Source organism: Leucopleurus acutus (assembly GCF_964270905.1).
Source record: "Leucopleurus acutus genome assembly, chromosome: 17".
In the NCBI taxonomy this organism is placed as follows: domain Eukaryota; kingdom Metazoa; phylum Chordata; class Mammalia; order Artiodactyla; family Delphinidae; genus Leucopleurus; species Leucopleurus acutus.
The window spans coordinates 75,760,081-75,778,153 of record NC_139159.1 but is presented as its reverse complement, the minus strand read 5'-3'; the positions used below and the strand labels follow the sequence as shown (position 1 = coordinate 75,778,153).

General features: G+C 36.7%; 1 protein-coding gene across 14 annotated transcripts in view; it reads right to left on the bottom strand.

Moving 5' to 3' along the window:
• Window positions 1–7,472: 7,472 nt before the first annotated feature.
• The window catches only part of PHF20L1 (PHD finger protein 20 like 1), a 79,327-nt gene continuing 68,726 nt past the window's right edge, over window positions 7,473–18,073 (bottom strand). For 8 of the 14 annotated variants that reach the window (XM_082858807.1, XM_082858819.1, XM_082858821.1 and 5 more), the window contains 4 exons: window positions 17,037–17,232; window positions 13,534–13,894; window positions 12,097–12,262; window positions 7,473–10,267 (listed from right to left, as the gene is read on the bottom strand). In XM_082858807.1, the coding sequence (XP_082714933.1) occupies window positions 10,125–10,267; window positions 12,097–12,262; window positions 13,534–13,894; window positions 17,037–17,232 (866 nt within the window). In that variant the 3' untranslated portion in view covers window positions 7,473–10,124. The remainder of the gene's footprint in view (window positions 10,268–12,096; window positions 12,263–13,533; window positions 13,895–17,036; window positions 17,233–18,073) is intronic. The other 6 variants (XM_082858818.1, XM_082858820.1, XM_082858822.1 and 3 more) reach the window with 1 other exon arrangement.

The window sequence follows — 18,073 nt, the reverse complement described above, 5'->3', positions numbered from 1 at the left end:
TCTGGCAATACCTCATCCACTAGCTTGGGTGGGCAGTCATTCACAGCCTTGTCCCACGCTGACTGCCGTCCTGGAATTTTGCCACCCTCTTAAACCTTAGCCTTGGCAATGTTTCCTCCTCATCACCATTTTTTACAGCTGTAGAATCATTCTCAGTTCATTGAAGCTTTTGAAGTCCATGGCACCATGGAACTGGTGGGACCATGTCAACTGAAAGAAAAATGCCCAATGTAAGAGTTGTGAGTTTTTTTTATTCAGGAATCTTGCTGAGGACTGTAGCCTGGGAGATGGCCTTTTACTAGTTCTGAAGATGTAGGGGAGAAACCAGCTTCTAAATGCTTTTTGCCTAGGGAATACATGTAGGCAGGCATACATCTTGATAAAAGACTACTGCTAGTCACAAAGAACAGATACCTTGAGTTAATAATTTAGTGCTTTTCTATGTACGGGAAGATGCAAGAATCTGGGTTCATTAAAATTCTTCCTGAGATATACATCTAACTATCTTATCTAAGGGGCCTGTTTTCCCAAAGCACAGAGTGCCTCATTCTGTTCTTCATCCTGAGTTCCTCGCAGGGTGCGTAGTGAGTCGTTGACCGCAGTGCCTGACAACTTAATCCTCGTAGAACTGGGTGATGTTCTTCTTTGTTTGCAGCCAGAAGCCTGATGCTCCTGAATCACTGCTCCTCCTCACTTTCAACTCTTCAGGTCTTGAGCAGTATGTGTTTTGCTGTATTATTTTCTGCAACAGAGGAATATGATGCTGACATTTTAATTTCCATGGTGGCTCTCCTTTTGCTTTCAGGAAAGCTCAGCCTATTTTCTAACACTTTAAATAGCTTCTTAAGTCACGCACTTCTCTTCTCTGGTTCATTTTGACTGGTATTGTTCGCTGGATTTGAGTTTCTCTTTCCCCTTTTCCTTATGGAAAATACATATATTTAACATCTATGTCTCATGTATGTCTCTAGGTTTTGTCCTTTTGGGTCTCTCAAGTTGGAAGAGATAAAAATCATGAAGCTCAGGGACTGGCAGAGCATCAGTTATTCAGCCCAATCTTGTCTGCTGCCATTTCCTCTGCTGTCACAGTCAAGGCATTCTGCCGTCCAAACACGGATGCTGTCTTGTTCTGCCCAGCTTCCCTTCAATGGGTTTCTTATCTGTGTGCCTTAACTTCAGAGTCAACATGTGATAAATTTCTCAGGCATGTTCCTCAGGGCATAAGTACTATCTGTATTTCTACCTCTGCACGAAGGTGGCTGCCTCACCTTGAAACTCACTGAAATTACTTGGAGTATTCTGTGCTGATCTTCCTGGTCCAATCTTCTCACACCTGTCTAGATTTTCTGTAAGCATCCCACACAATGGCCCATTCAAGGTGTTGGAGAGAAGACGTTTTCCTTTACTCTTCTAGGTTCTTCTCGCTAGTCCAAGAATTAAGTCAACATGAGACAAATTAACAGGGGAAAATCAAAAGTTTAATAACATGTACACATGGGAGAGACCCACAAGAACTGAATAATGTGCCCAAATGGCCTAAATCCTCACCTTAAATACTATCTTCAGCTACAGACAAACAAGGATATTAGGGGTAGCGATCTGGGACTTCAAAGGGGAGGAAAGCAATTGGCACGGGGATGGAAAAGCAAATATTTGGTAAACAAATGCTTGCTGGGCCAAGCAGAGACAATGAGACCCAGAGTGGACTCTCATCTCCAGGCCCTGCCGAGTTCCCCCACCCTACTCAGCCCATATTCTTTGCAGAGATCTCCACTGATAGCTCTGTTCTGGAACAAGCCCTGTATCTAAATTCTCTTAGGCAGTTACGAGGAAGCTCAAAGTTTCTTCCTGAGTCTTTTGGGCCTTGATTGTTTTCAGCTCAAAATAACCCACATTGCCGAAGAGACATCTGGGGGTGGCAAATTTTGCTCCCCTATAAAGGGATGGTTCCCCCTCACTCTTACTGTGAGCCCTCCATTTGTGGCTTTAAGATGGAGCTTCTCAATAGTCTCCTGATCTCCTTACATTTCATTTACCTATAAGGTCTCCTTAGTTTCCTCCCTAGAAAATATTTGGAAATATGCAAAAATTCTAGGATTAAGAAGTCAGTTTGACAATGTCATAGGATACAAGATATAAAAAAATCAATTTTATTTATATTCTAGTAATTAAACATCTGAAAACAAAATTGAGAAAACAGTTCCATTTACAATATCATCAAAAAGAAGAAAATACTTAGAAATAAACTTAACAAGTGCAAAAGCTGAACACTGAAAACTACAAAATTTTGCTGAAAAAAAATACAGAAATCCTAAACAAATGGAGAAACACAGCATGCTCTTGGATCAAAAGACTCAATAGTGTTAGAATGGTAACTGATCTGTAGATTCTGTGCAGTTCCTGTCAAAATTCCAGCAGGTTTTTAAAAGAAGGTAACAAATCTGATCCTAAAACTTTTATAGAAATGCAAAAAAACCAAAGTTGGCAAAAACAGGTAAGAAAGAACATAATTCAAGGAATTACACCATCCAATTGATTCCAAACCTTACTCTTAAGCTACAGTAATCAAGATAGTGTGACATTTGCATAAGGACATATAGATCAATGGGAAGAGTATGGAAATAAACCTACATAATTATGGTCAATTGATTTTTGACAAAGGGACCTAGGTAATTCAAAGGGAAAATAATATTTTTAACAAAAGGCACTGGAGCAATTGGATATCTACTTGCAAATTAAAAGGATGTATCACTTCACACCTATTAAAATGGTTAACATCCAAAACATTGGCAAACACCAAATAAACACTGGGAAGGAAGGATGTGGAACAATAAGAACTCTCCTTCATTCAACTGACCATATTTTTTTAGGTTGATTTCTAGATTCCCTATTCTGTACTATCAATCTACATCTCTATCTTTATGCTACTTCTATACTGTCTTGGCTACTATAGCTTATTAAGCCACCAAATCACAAATTATATGTCCCTCAACTTTAGTTCTTCCTTTTCAAAACTGTTCAGGGCATTCTAGGTCCTTTACATTTCCATATAAAATTTAGAATCAGTTCACTAATTTCTATTTCAAAAAGTCTGCTGGGATTTTACTCGGGATTGCATTATATCTATCAATCCATTTTGGGAGAACTGACAAATGTTAACAGTACTGTGTCTTCCAATCCATGTTCTTAGTGTATCTTTCTATTCATTTATCTCGTCTTTATTCTAGGCATTGTTTTGTAGTTTTCTGTGTACAGGTTCTGCATGTTTTCAGATTTACTGTTAAGTATTTTTTTTATGCTATTGAAAATGCCATTTAAAAAATTCTAACTTCCAATATCTCCTTGCTAATGTACAGAAACATTAGTTCTAGTGGCATTTTGATAGGCTCCTTAGACTTTTCCAGGTACACAGCACGTCACCTGCAAATGTTTCTTCTTCCTTTCCAAGTGCTATGCCTTTTATTTTTCCTCCTTTATTGTCCAGTGCCATATTGCACTAGCAGGACCTCCAGATTGATGTTGGATAATAATGGTGATAGTGGATATTCTGGACTTGTTCCTTATTTTAGAGAAAAGTATTTACCATTATGAGGTTTAAGTTTCTTGATAGATGCCCTCTATTGTTATGCAAATTCTTTTCTATTCCTTTTCTGGTAGTTTTTAATCATGAATGGATGCTGAAATTTATGAAAACCTTTATCTTAATTTAGTGAGATTAACATAATTTCATTATTTTTATTGACATTAAACCAACTTTGTATTGGTTTCCTTGTATTGGTATTCCTGTGGAATACCCAACTTGATCTTGATATAGTATCCTTATTGTATATGACTGGGTTCACACTGCTAATATTTTGTGGGGACTGTGTCTATGTTCAAAAGGGATATGTATTAGTCTGTAATTTCCTTTCCTTGCAGTGTTCTTTTCTGGTTCTGGCATGAGGTCAAAGTTGGTCTTGAAACAAGTGTTCCTTTCTTCTCTATTTTCTGTCAGTGCTTGTGTAAAATCAAGTTTTCTTCCTTAAATGTTTGATAGAAGTCACATTTAGGCCTGGAGTTTTTTTGTTTTTTTTAAAGAAGGGATTGGGTCCTTTTTTTTTTTTTAATTTGTTTATTTTTAGCTGCATTGAGTCTTCGTTGCTAGGCACGGGCTTTTTCTAGTTGCAGCGAGCAGGGGCTACTCTTCATTGCAGTGCGTGGGCTTCTCACTGCAGTGGCTTCTCTTGTTGCGGAGCATGGGCTCTAGGCACATGGGTTTCAGTAGTTGTGGCACGCAGGCTCAGTAGTTGTGGCTTGCGGGCTATAGAGCACAAGGCCTGGAGTTCTGAGGGAACATTTTCAAATTCAATTTATTTGATTTCTTGAGTCAGTTTTGCTAACTTGTATCTTTTGAGGAATTTCTCTGTTTCATGTAAGCTGTTAAACTTATTGGTACTGGTTTTTCATAATACCGTTTTAAAAAAAACTGTATGTTTTAATGTTCCCGCTTCCATTCTAATTTCCGATCAGTCTATGTAGGAGTTAACCAATTTTATCATTCTGTGCAAAGAATCAGCTTTTTTATTTATATTGATGCTTCCCTACTATTCATCCATTTAGTATTTCATTGATTTCAGCACATTTCTTTCTTTTTCCATTTATTTTGGTTTTAATTTGTTTGTTTTTCTAGTTTTTTTAAAATCTTAAACCAGTGATTTTGTACCTTTTATATTTAAAGTGTCTATTTTTTTTAATTGAGGTATAATTGACATTAGTTTCAGGTGTACAATAAGATTCAATATTTGTATATATTGCAAAATGACAAGTCTAGTTAAAATCTGTACCTTGCTTTTTACTATAAGCATTTGAAACTGTAAATTTCCCTCTAATATTGAGCTGCATCCCACAAATTTTAACATGATGTATTTTCATTTTCATTCAATTAAAAATATTTTCTAATTTTACTTGTAACTTTTTTGAGTCATGGATTGTTTTATAAGTATGTGATAATTTCCAAACACTTTGGGGTTTTTTCAGTTATCTAATACTGATTTCCAGTTTAATTCCATTATTGCTGGAGAACATGTTATGCATTTCAATTTTAAATGAGTTGAGAGCTGTTTTATAGTCTAGTATGTAGTCCATCTTTTTGAGTGTTCCATGTGTATTAAAGAGGAAATTTGTATTCTCACGTTGTTGGGTAGAACATTCTATCAATGTCAATTAGGTCAAGTTGAGTGTTCATCTTTGTTCAAGTCTTCTATCCTGATTTTCTGTCTACTTGTTCTATCAATTGGTGTTAAAGGAGGGCTAAAATCTTCAACTATAATTGCAGATTTTTCTATTTTCTATTCAGTGATATTAGTGTTTGCTTCATGTATTTTGATACTCTATTAAGAAGCCTATAAATACGTTTTAAAAATGCAATTTACTTTTCTGTGTGTATGTGGACAAAAGTACAAGAGGATGACAAAGGCCTGTAAGTATAAAAGAAGATAACATTCTATTAGGAAGCAAACTGGAAAGGCAGAAAACAGAATATAAAATTTGTAAAGTTTTCAAATGTTAAAGAAGAGCTTGCTCATGTATTTTTAAAATAGATGTTGGTAAGTAGCAAAATTGTATTGATTCTATTGCATACATTTTAAAATGGTAACAGGTTGATTTTAATAGGCCAATATTTATAAATTAGAAATCACACTCTTTGCAACTGTTTACATTTATGATGAACAATTTCAAATGGCAGAATCAAAGCCCCACTGCCCATAGCACTGTTCTCAATTGTGCATATTTACCTTGGCTTTTTCCTCCCCTTCCCTACTTTTCCCTCTTCCTCACTCCAACTTCCTTAGATGACTCACTCCAACTTCCTCTTAAATAAACAAAATACACTTAAGTCTTGTCTCCAGATCTCCAGGTACCAGAAATGAATTACAATTTTTCAAAATTCCTACAGAGAGGTCACAGTCAAAAAACATTGAAAGACCACCACTTTAATTAACATATATATTCTATGTCCCCCAAACCTCTCCACCTACATACAAGTCTAGTTATCTTTCCTTTCTTTTGCCTCTGTGGTTCCTTATACTCTTTGCCATCACCTATCTCGTTGAAAAAAATATTTTTTAATGTTTCCGTTAGCCCGTAGACTGTGGTTCCATTAACATTAACTCCATAACCAACCATATGACTTAATGGCTGGCACACAGATGGCATTCAATGTGGCCCCTATATTTAACTTTCAACTTTGTAATTTAAATACTTTATTTGCTTCATTTAACTCGCAAAACCAGGTTCTAGCCTAAGTATTCTTCCCATTTTATACATAAGAAAACCAAAGCTCAGAGAGATCACTGCTGGTAAACCGCCAGAGTGAAAATCTGAGGAGAGAATTGCAAAGCTCACGCCTGCTCCACTACAGAAAATATATGATTCACTGACGTGGTTCCTGCACGTCAGTACAACGCAGGATACTATAAGAGGCCTTCAACAATGGACTGCTTCTCTTAGGAAGAGAAATTGAAACCTGAAGAACTGTCTGCATTTATAGAGACACAACAAACAAAGAAGAATTTTCCAGAAGAGGAAAATAATATGAAGGCAAGAGATGGAAACAAGCATAGTCTATCTAAACAGTGAGGCTATATTTAAATGGATTTGAGAATAGCTTAGGTAAAATACAAAAGATCCAGATTACACAGACCTGACTTGGTTTGAAATAGGGAGTCACTAATGATATCAGAAAACACAAATGACAAGAATAGGTGAAACACACCTGCTAGGAAAAGAACATGAGTTTAAACAGCACAGGGTTTGCGTCTTGAACCTGTCACTAATATATGACAAGTCTCTAAATGTTTCTAAACCTCAGCTTCCCCATCTTAAAAATGAGCCTGTCTTACCTTTCCACAAAAGAACAAAATTAGATGCTGCAGGTAACATGTACAATACCTGGCACAGAGCAGTCACTCAATGTTAATCCCCTAACTTGACAGTGACCATTTTGATGAATCAGAATGAAGAGAAAATTAAAATTTCTTAAGCCCACAGTAATACCTCCATGACATGATTTTGTAAAAGATGGTGTACTACTGGTGGGATTGAGAAGGAGGAAGATGACACCATCCATTTTAAGGAACCAGCACATCTAGTGAAGAAATGGATAAGGGGGAGGGACTGCAAGTTTCAAGCCGGGGCTCTGAGGGTGGTGATATTAAAGCAGAGAGAGTGAAACTGGCAGGAGACCCAGTTGGCTAGAGGGGAAATGGGCTCCTTCATCTTGAACACACAGAATATGAACATCTGAGAGGACGTCAGTGTAAGGTGAGTGTCAGGAAAAAGGATTTTACCTGAAATTATGAGAATAATCAATTTCCTTTAAGGAAAGTGTGCATTACTCTTAAGTTTGAAAATAATAAGTCAGTAGAAACACACAGGAGTATGAAGAAGTACAAATTATACTTATCAGTACCATACTAAGAAGGATCCTTCCCCACCAATGTCAGTCTATTCTGTCTGGGTAGCAATGAAACGTTATCTTTTCAAGAAACACCCTCTCTAGTTTATTGCTTATATTTAAATATATATACTCACATTTTTTAAGTAAGACTAAGTGGAAAGAAAACTCATCTGAAACCTCACACAATGGACTTACTTCTCAAAAATGAATTCACTTTCCTAAATAAGGAATGACTCGGCCTGCTAGTTGCTAAAAGGCTTCAACCAATTGTTGATATACTCTATATTAAGTGGGTATGTGCATAAGTAATCTGATACAGATTTACTTTAAAAATATAAAGTAAAAATTCAGACTCCCAATTCATATGCATAAAAGCAGAGCAAAAATTCAATATTCTAATTATTAGTTGAACTTCTAGTTTGCTGGCTGCTAACAAATAAAGTGATCTAATTTTAAGATACTCCAAGAACAAATGCACATTAACTTAACTGTGGTCATCAGGGATTAAGAATATGAGTGCCACTGGGTACAAAGGGTCCTCTGTGCATGTGACAAGAATCTAGGCAACACCGCTATTCACAGCCTGTTAAGGATGCTACTTGCTCCATTCTGAAAAAAAAGATACAAATTAAATGTCTAGAATTTAACCATAATAGGGAAAAGATTAGAGCCATTATTTTAAAACACAAATGAAAGGCAAAGTATCAAACTTGAAATAGAGACATTAGCAAATTTACTCCACACATGAAATATAGGCACTATTATTTTTACTTTAATATGCAAATTTAATAACTACCTCATATCCCTCTACCAAAGCTTTTCATTTCTCAGTAAGATTTTTGACAAAGTTAATGTATCATAAGTAATACATAGGGCTGTATTTTATGTCTGTGATCTTTGGCACATTTGTCAAGTTGGAGAATGTCAAAAGGCAATAAAAATGTCTAATGACTGTTTTGCACATTCTTTTAATCATCTTTACATCAAAATATAAGGCTGCAAAAAGGCAAGCTGAAATTTTATGATATGTGGAATTGTTTTAATAAAGAGTTTTACATACAGTACCTTACATATAGAACAGTGTGTTTGCAAATTTAAATAATATCTGAATGTACAGTGGCATGTATTCTTATCAAAGATAAATTCAAGTTTACTGTCCATCAGTTCTAAAATGCATTTATACAGATTGCTAGAACTGATCAACAGAACGAGGCATAAAATATTCAAGTGTTATATGTCATCAAATAGCCTCCTAACAGTCTTTTTTCCTCTTTTTAAAAAAGTTTCAAAACCTGTACATACATTTTTAATTTTTAAAAACAGTCTGTTAAAAGGTAACATTTCATGTTAACCACCAGTTCTTATAGTCTATAGTAATAAAACTAGATATGTGTAGATATAAATATGTGTAGATTATGTACATATGTACGTTGAGTGTTTGTTTCAAACAAGCACACACACTTAACGCATACCTGCACGCAGAGCACTGGGGGCAGCACACAACTCACAAGAGCACTGGCAGACGGGAGGGCCTGGGCTCGAAATCCAGCAAGAGCTGACACAGCAACTGAGTTGCCTTTGGTTTCAGAAATCTGTCCATTTGTGATCAAAGCTAAGAGTTTTGAGTGCGTATGTAGTTTTTAAAAATAAAATTCATCTTCAGAAATGAAGCTTTTCCAGTATTCCACTACCAGCAGTTAAAAAATCCACAGCCACAAATTATTTTGATATTTTTGTCACTCCTCATCCCAGCTGAGGTTATTTACAACTTCTTTTTTTCTGAAGGCAAATACCAAGCATACTCAGGATCAAACTGTACGTTGAAACCTGAATACTGAAATTTGACCATATATATTCTCTATATAGTATATGTGATATATGCATTTCTGATGGGCTGATGGCATTATGTAAGACTTGGGTGAGAGAACTCCCACAGGATTTAAAATTCTCTTTCCAGCAGTATCATCGTCATTTGGCACACTGACCCTTCTGCGAGCCATTCTGTTTTTTACAGTGAGCTTAATGCCAGCAATAAACTCCAATTATTTTGTTGTTTGTTTTTACAATATATTCATAATGAAGTAAGAATTCCACAACTGTTTTCCTCAGAAGTGAGACTTCTCCTGTCAGTTTTCTGATTAAGGACATTCATCACCTAAGAAACAGCTCATGATCCTATAAAAGTTTCAATACTCTAAACTTCGGTGCAGGTAGATCAACTGCAGAGAAGACAGTTCTTACAACAAGCTTATAGAACTCTCCAGAATTTAAATTTCCTCTACAATTTTGGTTTGGGCCAAATGTTGGTTTATAAACATAGATCTTTCTACTAAAAACTATGTAATACACCATATTTCTTTCTACAGGTATCTCGAGCTTCATGTTAGCAACTATTCAAAAATCCTGCCAATCTGATTCCCTCAGCACAGATTATATTCTACCTCCACTGATCCTTGGCATATGACACATCATCATTTGTATCTAGCTCATAAATTTTTTTAATATTAGCTTCCTTGATAAAGTTGTTCTTCATTTGCCTTTCCAAGGTGCCATCCTATTGATGTCACAAATCAGTAAATGACCAAACATCACTCAGCTTTTTAACTATCCACTTAGCAGCCGTGTGGATAATAAAAATTAGTCGACTGAACAGAGCCACATTCTTTGCATTAGGTGTTCACTGCTGTCATACAGAGCAGAGAGTTGCTATTTGTTGTACTTTGCCCATGTCCATTAGGAGCTGTTTGATGTGGCGTTTAAGTTGGGGCAGCCTCGTGAGAGGATCAGGTGGCTCCAACTCCCCTGTGAAATCAAGCCAGCTTTCCAGAACTAAAAGAGAGAAGAGAAGAACAAACACATTTAAACGGCAACTGGAAACACAGTCAAAAAATGGTATAATTAGAAGGCTGAAAAAGTGATGGAGAAAGAGTTCACTTCCCTTTCGCTAGAAAGCCAATCTACAGAAGTCACTTCTGAGCAGTTAAGCATCCTCTACACCTCATCCCACAAGAGTTCTAGCCCCTCTCAGTAATCTTTATCTGTTGTTCTACCTGTCGTCATTTTAGGTAATTTTTCCTTTTAAAGATAAAAAGTAACTGCATTTTGAGTGTCTCCTTTACTCTCTTCTGGAACAGGAAACAACACTCCCTGTTCCTGCTCAAGCTTTCTATTAATTTAGGCTTAAATCATCTCCATTTTAAATGAAACTTAGCTACTCTAACCATTTTTTTAAATCTAGAAGTTCTTTTTAACAAAGGAAAGGAGGTAGAAATTTCTTAGTGTCCTTTCATTCCCACTATTTTATCAGTACTTTAAAAAAAAAAGAAGCATATTAGAAGTTCAGGCAGAATGCAATTAATTACATTCTATACTTTTTATTAATAATAATGGGGGATAGCATCAAGTTGCATTTTCTTCTTCTTCAAAAATCTACTTAAGGGCTTCCCTGGTGGCACAGTGGTTAAGAATCCGCCTGCCAATACAGGAGACACGGGTTCGAGCCCTGGTACAGGAAGATCCCACATGCCACAGAGCAACTAAGCCCATGCACCACAACTACTGAGCCCACGAGCCACAACTACTGAAGCGCGCCTAGAGCCCATGCTCCGCAACAAGAGAAGCCACCGCAAAGAGAAGCCTGCGCACCACAACAAAGAGCAGCCCCCACTCCCCTCAACTAGAGAAAGCCCGCGCACAGCAATGAAGACCCAACGCAGCCAAAATAAATAAATAAAATAAATTTATATATTAAAAAAATCTACTTAAAACTAACTAAACTAACTCTACAACTGGCTTATAACCAAACAGAAGATGCTTCTGAAATGGGTTTCCATTTCTTATTTTCACAGGGAAAAACGAAGCAGTAGAAACTCTAACTTACTGGGGGATGAAAGTAGCACATACTTTCGCAAATAAAAAAAGGGGGGGGTGGGCAGGAGATACAATCTATGAGGTTAAAAAAATGCAGTCAGAAAGCATAGGAAAACACTAGATTAGGAACTGAGTAATCTAAAGTACTCTATTTTCTCAACTATAAAATGGGGATAACATTTTTCCTGTCCACTCCTTAGGGCTCCGGTGCAATAAAATTTTTAAATATAAAAGAAAACATTTGAAAATGTGTATGCAAACTTAAGCTTTATCTACTTAAACTTGCAGGACTTCTTTGTTGTTAATTTCACTTAACAAACACTGTCCAAAGTGAAAACAAAATGTTTTCCCCCACATTTCAAATATGCTTAAAGTCCTTATGCTGACTTCCAAAAAAAACCACAGTTCAATGAAAATATTCACTGAATATTATTTATTGAATAATATTATTCAATGAATAATAATATTATTGTTTTTCATTGAATAATAAATATTCCATATGGTATATACTGAGCCTGGCAGGTGGGCAATATTTAATAAATATCCATCTTAAAGAACAAAATCCCTAAAATATCCAGTCATATTGTCTTGAGACTAAAAGACCTAAATGCCAGATGTGTTAAATACAATGTAAAGGGAGCAGCAAAGCTCCATCAGCCTGGACAGCATCTGTAGTTTTTGTCCCATAATTTTAAAAACTTCAAATAACTTCAATTAAATTATTCAAAAGTGCAATAAACACACTTTACAGACTACAGCAATTGTATTTCAATTCTTTCTTAAATTACCATCAACTTCTTTTTCTATCAGGTCCATCCTGCTGGTGACTTCATTCTGCACATTCTCTATGTGTGTAAGGAGATTGAGTTGCCACTGAAGATGTGAGTCTCCCGGGTCTTCAGTGCCCTTTTTATCATTATAAACAAATACTGTATTCCTTTCAGCTGAATTCTTCTCCAAAGAGCCAACAGAAAAAACAAAGAATTGGATGAAATGTAATGTCATAAAGGGAAAGATGCATTAAAAACATCACTACCCACAATGATAAGTAAAATCCAACCTGACTCCCAGAATATTTGTAAAGGAAGTACTAGCACATAACTAAATTACATCTGATGGTCCTGAAAAGCAGACGTGCCTGCTATGTCTCTTCACAATGCCTAGCAGAGTGCTACACAGGGTAGAAGGCCTTCAATAAAACCTGCTGAAGAAATGAAGGAGCTAATTGTATTCTGTAACTAGAAAGCCCAGCTAATTTAGACTGACCCCTTCCTCAGTTAATCTAAGCCGTGTCACAAGTGGAGTGAAGGCAAAAAGCAATGATGGAAAAAAATTAAGATAGTTGGCAAAGGCTAGTATAAAGCATAATTAACTGCAGACTGGACTTTATTACTGCAGCTAAATCAATGAGGTGAGGGGAAGAGAAAAACCCCTTAAAAACTTAAAAAGTGCAGACTGCTTAACACACACACAAAATCTGACCTCAGTTTCACCAGCGATAACTCATTTCATAAGAGGGATATTAATTTGACAAAATAATTTACCACAAAATTTTGGGTAACATAAGTTTTTCAAATTCAGTTAAGTATTTATTTATAGAACTTACTTGATAAAAGAGGCCAGAAAAATAAAGAACTAATTTTAAAGCAGTATTGCTAATTGAAAAATCAATAAAAAATGAAGGCATGACATCTCTAAGTTGTGAACAAGAAATACGTTTACAAATATTCAATGTACACAGAGCTATAAGAATTCAACTTAGTGCATAATGTGATTGATATGCATATACAAATATGCTATGATTTTTAAAAAGATGATTTTTTAGATAAAAAGTGCCACTTTTTATCTAAAACACATACAAAAGGAACACAAATTATATTAATATATACACACCCACATGCACTTTCATGTTTTCACACGTAGACATTCTCATTTGGAAAAAAATTTGGCTCATGGTTTTTAGAGGCATCTAAGTGTACTTATAAACTTGAAACTTTTGTTAAGGCAAAAGTTTAATGAATTACTACATTTCTGAATTAGGGGATAATTAAATGTTCAAATGGCCAGTGTTTTCCTGTAGCAAAAGCAAAAAATGTCTTTACCCTAACAAGGTACTTGTGAACTTGGAAATGTAAGTAAAATCTGGAATCTCAGTATGTTTTATTTCACAAAATTTTCCTTTGTTCTATCGTATTTCCAATCAAAGACAAATGAACTAGTTATACCTTTCTGGGCTTTCCATCTTCTTTTACTGGGTACTGTAAACGGTTTTTATCTCTCATGTGAAATTCCTGTTCTTCTTCAAAACTACTAACATCATCATCATCTGAGCTCCCAGGGTCTGCGAGAGTTTTGCAGTCTTGACCAAAACTTTGTGGCTTTTGGTAGCTGTGTTCACTTGTTATATAAGTTCCCTCCACTTTTAGGGGCAAACGAGGTGGTTCCTTATGGTTCTGTACATGATACTTCTTTTCTTCCACATTAACTGTGTCTTGCACCATTAGTTTTTTTTCTACCCCAGCAATTACTTGATCTTTCCTCTTCCCAGAACAAGCCCAGAGACGAAGGTCAGGATGATGTTTATTCCTTAAAATAAAGTTGGAGAAACAGCAGTTCAGAAAAAAAAAAGTCCAGTAACAAGTATAATGCCACAATAAATTTCAGAATGTACAATTACATAGTTAACCCTCAGTTATCCATGCCTTTTGTATGTTCAGTGTACTGACTTAGGTGGACCGATCCCCACCTCTCTATTGAAGACCTAGAGCACCGCCAAGCAAACAAGGTTAGCAGGAGGTCAGGAACTCAAGGCAAAAGTAAAGGTACTTTCTAGGTTAACCTGCCCCAGAATTTCATCCAAAATGTAAATTTTCATAATTTTACAGAAATAAAACTCAGGTGGAAAAGCAATAATGAATGTACTTTTGTGACAGTTCACATCATCATCTGATATATGCACTTCTTTTACTCACTTTTCACTGTATTTTTTAAAACTGTACAACATGAAAAACTTTTACATGAGCATATTTTAACATCTTTAGTCAATCAAAAAGTGATACTTCCTCATGACAAAAAATTCAGATTATAAATGTGTACAAAGTAAAAACCTCCCTGCCATGGCAATCATAGATAACTGAAGTATAATCTTCCACACTTTTTCTGTACATATAAAATTATTTTTTAAGTGAGTAAGCACAACACTTTTTCTTTGTACACAAATGGGGCTCTCATACAATTTGCCTTCTTCATGTATAACACGTAAGGGCATCTTGCCTTGTCAGTACATAGAGATTTTCCCTTACTTTCACTCTAGTAGGTGAACAGTATTAATGTGCTGCAGTTTAGTCTTACCAACCAATTCCCCGCCAATACACGTGTGTGTGTTTGCATGTGGTGTACCTCTGCACACAAGTGCAACTTTATCAGTCAGATAAATTTCTAGATATGAAATTCCTAGAAAATGTATGCACATTTAAATTCTGACAGGTACTGCCAAAGTGGCCTCCAAAGAGGCAGTACTAATTACATGCTCACTAACAGTCCATGATAATATCCCTTTTCCCCCATCCTCACTAAACTTGTGAGCATGATATCGCATAGTTAATTCTGTAGTAATTAAAATTCTGTAGTAAGCAAAAGAGGAATCCATTCATCATATTCTGTAGTGAGTAAAAGGAGGATATTCTGGAGGCATAAACATTTGAGAAGGCTCAATAATGTTTGTGAACTGATAATTTCCAAATTAGATAAATACCAGGAGACAAATTAGTTTTCTTTCTAATAATAAGGCTTGTTTCTGAAATTATAAATTTTATCTTTTGAACTCCTAACAGTTTAATAGCCAGAAAATACAACAATTCTTCAACAGTAAAAGGCATAGAAGAAGGAAAGCTAGATTTGTAATTCAATAGTCCAATGTGTTGAATCCTGCTGTGCCTTAGAGGAGGAGTTTGGACAAGTTACAGAAACTCTATCTTTGACTACCCATCTATCAAACAAAGTAAGAACTTTATTGTAAGGATTAAATGAAATAGCACATGAAACCACCAATTTCAGGTTTTGTAGTAGACTTCCAATAAATAGTAGCTAGTGAAAATAACTATTATTATTAGAAATATTAACATAAAGAGAGCCTATAGGCATGAGGCAAAATTTGTCCAGTTGAAATTCTTAGAGAAATTATGAATGTACAGAAATTCATACTGATGTCAAGGACAACCAGGTTTTAAAAAAAAAGCTTAGCTTAATAATTTAGTTTCTCCTTTGAGTTTTAGCATTTGCATGGCCTTTTTATAAAGAAATCCATATTCAGGTTTATGACATACAACCAAAGCAAATTCCATTCAACAATTACTGAGTACTTATCCCTCCACTAACCTCTAGGAATAAAATGATAAATAAGACACAAGCCCTACCTTCAAGGAACCCATGGCTTAGTAAGGGGAGGCAGACATAAACAAGGTGCACCAAAGTGCCTGAAATCAGTACGCATGGAGTCTGCCAAGGATGCGATCAGCTCTAGTTGGGAAGGTAATCATGAAAAAGCATTTGCTAGAAGGACTAATGGTAGAAGGTTATTCTGGCTGTGAGTAAAGGCCTGGAGCTATGTAAAAGCACGCTTCATTCAGCGATTATGGTTTGGCATAGCTGGAACATTTGGGGGAAAAATCAGGAGAGGGAAGACATGACAACAAAATGACAGAGAGAATACGCATCGTGGAAGGATTCAGAGTGCATGCTGAACGAGTCTGCACTCTTCGCATTGGGCACCAGGAAGACACGATGGTATATTAAGCTCCAAAGAGACAAACTCCTCTTTGTCTTTTACTAGATCACATTGGCAACAGTATGACGGATGAACTGAAAGAGCACAAGACTGGAGCCACCAGGAATTTACAAGGTATGGCAACTGTTCACGTGAGAAGAACAGCCCGCTCAGACAGTCTTGGTGAGGAGAGAGACGGGGACGGTAAGGAACCACAGGGACAGAGTACACAGTGGGCCTCGCCACTGAGGGAGGGGCGGGACGGAGATGGAAGGAAGGGAAGGGGCACGTTTCCGGCCCAGGCAAGTGAGTCAAAATAAAGAAAATCTTGTGAAGAACCAGTGAATCGCCCTGTTTTATATAATATATGTATACTTTTAAAGAGAAATTCTAGGGAGGTATTAGGAAGAACTGAAAACAAGGCCTTCAAGAACATTCTGATATGTATGGAGGCTCAGTGTTTTTTCTGTTTTTGTTTTGCTTTGTTTTTAAGGAGAAATTGCCCGGGATGACTATAACATATTTGGTGCACAGGAGACAAATGGATTACATGACCTGTTGGCTCCCTTCAAAGCCAATCTTAAGGTAATTTAAAAATATACCTTTGCATCTATTTCATCGTGACAGCATTCCTGAAGGAGGACACACACCACACGGTTCACCACAGCAACTGTACTTCTGTGCACAAGGTGAGCCCACAAAACAGTGTGACGGGACTAACATTTGCTGAAATACTAGACGCTGTTGTTATTCACCCACGCTTCTCTATTCCAGGACAATAGGCATGAAGGAGCTATTCATCCAAAAAGTTACTAACCTTTCCTTTTTTTTAAAGTTAAAATTTGTTCAAATATCTATTCTGTCTTCCAAGCTGCTAATCTGAACCTGCAAAAAGCCAACTGATTTAGTTTAAATTAAAATTCACACTAAAGTATGCCCCTCCCTTCGCCACCCTTCACTTACTTTAGGATTCCGATCTTCAGCTGTAACCCATGCAGGACTTCCGTAACACCATAGACATCAGCAAGCAGGTGGTGTGTGGAAACTATCTTTTTGGCATTGAGATGAGAGTAGTTTTCTTTTAAAAATGATAACCCACACATTCTCCCATTATTCAACCAATCCTTATCATAACGATATTTTGCGCTCCATCTCTGACCTGTAGATAAAGTTGACGTTAAAGTGACAAAGGATTCCACTTATTCAGATTTCCCTTCAACTGCTACCTGATTAACATCACTCAGTGAACAAGGCGAGCTCTAGGACTAAGAACAAATTCAAAAGACGAGTCAGACAGTGCGTCGAGGAGTTGGCACTGTGAGAGCTCCTCCCACCTTCAGATGTCCTGCCCGGTAAGCAGGACAAACTCCATGAAGGATGTGGTCAGTGGCAGGTCACACCTGCAGAGGAACCTTGAGTGTGTTGCTTTCCATTTTTTATGTCTCTGTCATCTGTTTTCTAAAAAGGCCAAAAGGGCTCGATAGAAACTAGACAGGGGTACCTGTTTCTCTCACTAACATTTGTTTTGAACTGGGCGAAACAAAGAGTTCTGGTTAACTGACTAAGGACCCCTCCCTCACATCTAAGAGCTCACAGAATCCAATATAATCCTATATCTTCACCACCGATAGTAATTATTTCCTATTACAATTAGTTGCTTCTATGTCTGTGTCCCCTACTATGCTGTGAGAGAGAGGAAGGCGTGGTTAGAATCAATCACCTTACCTCTCACCACAGATTTTGGCAAACAGAAGGCATCTGATAAATGCTGCTGGATGAATGAATGAACAAATGCCTACCTTCATGTAGGTTTGGATAACTCTCCTGCTTCTTGATGTTATTATTATTATTATTTCTGATAGACAGAACAAGGCAGCAGCCTTTCATTTGAGATGTCTAGATGGGTTCTGCCTCGGAGATGGAAGTGCACACGACATGCAGAACACTGCTGCTCGGAGAGCCTCTGCGTGGAGGAAGGCACCTAGTGGACAGGGAGCCCA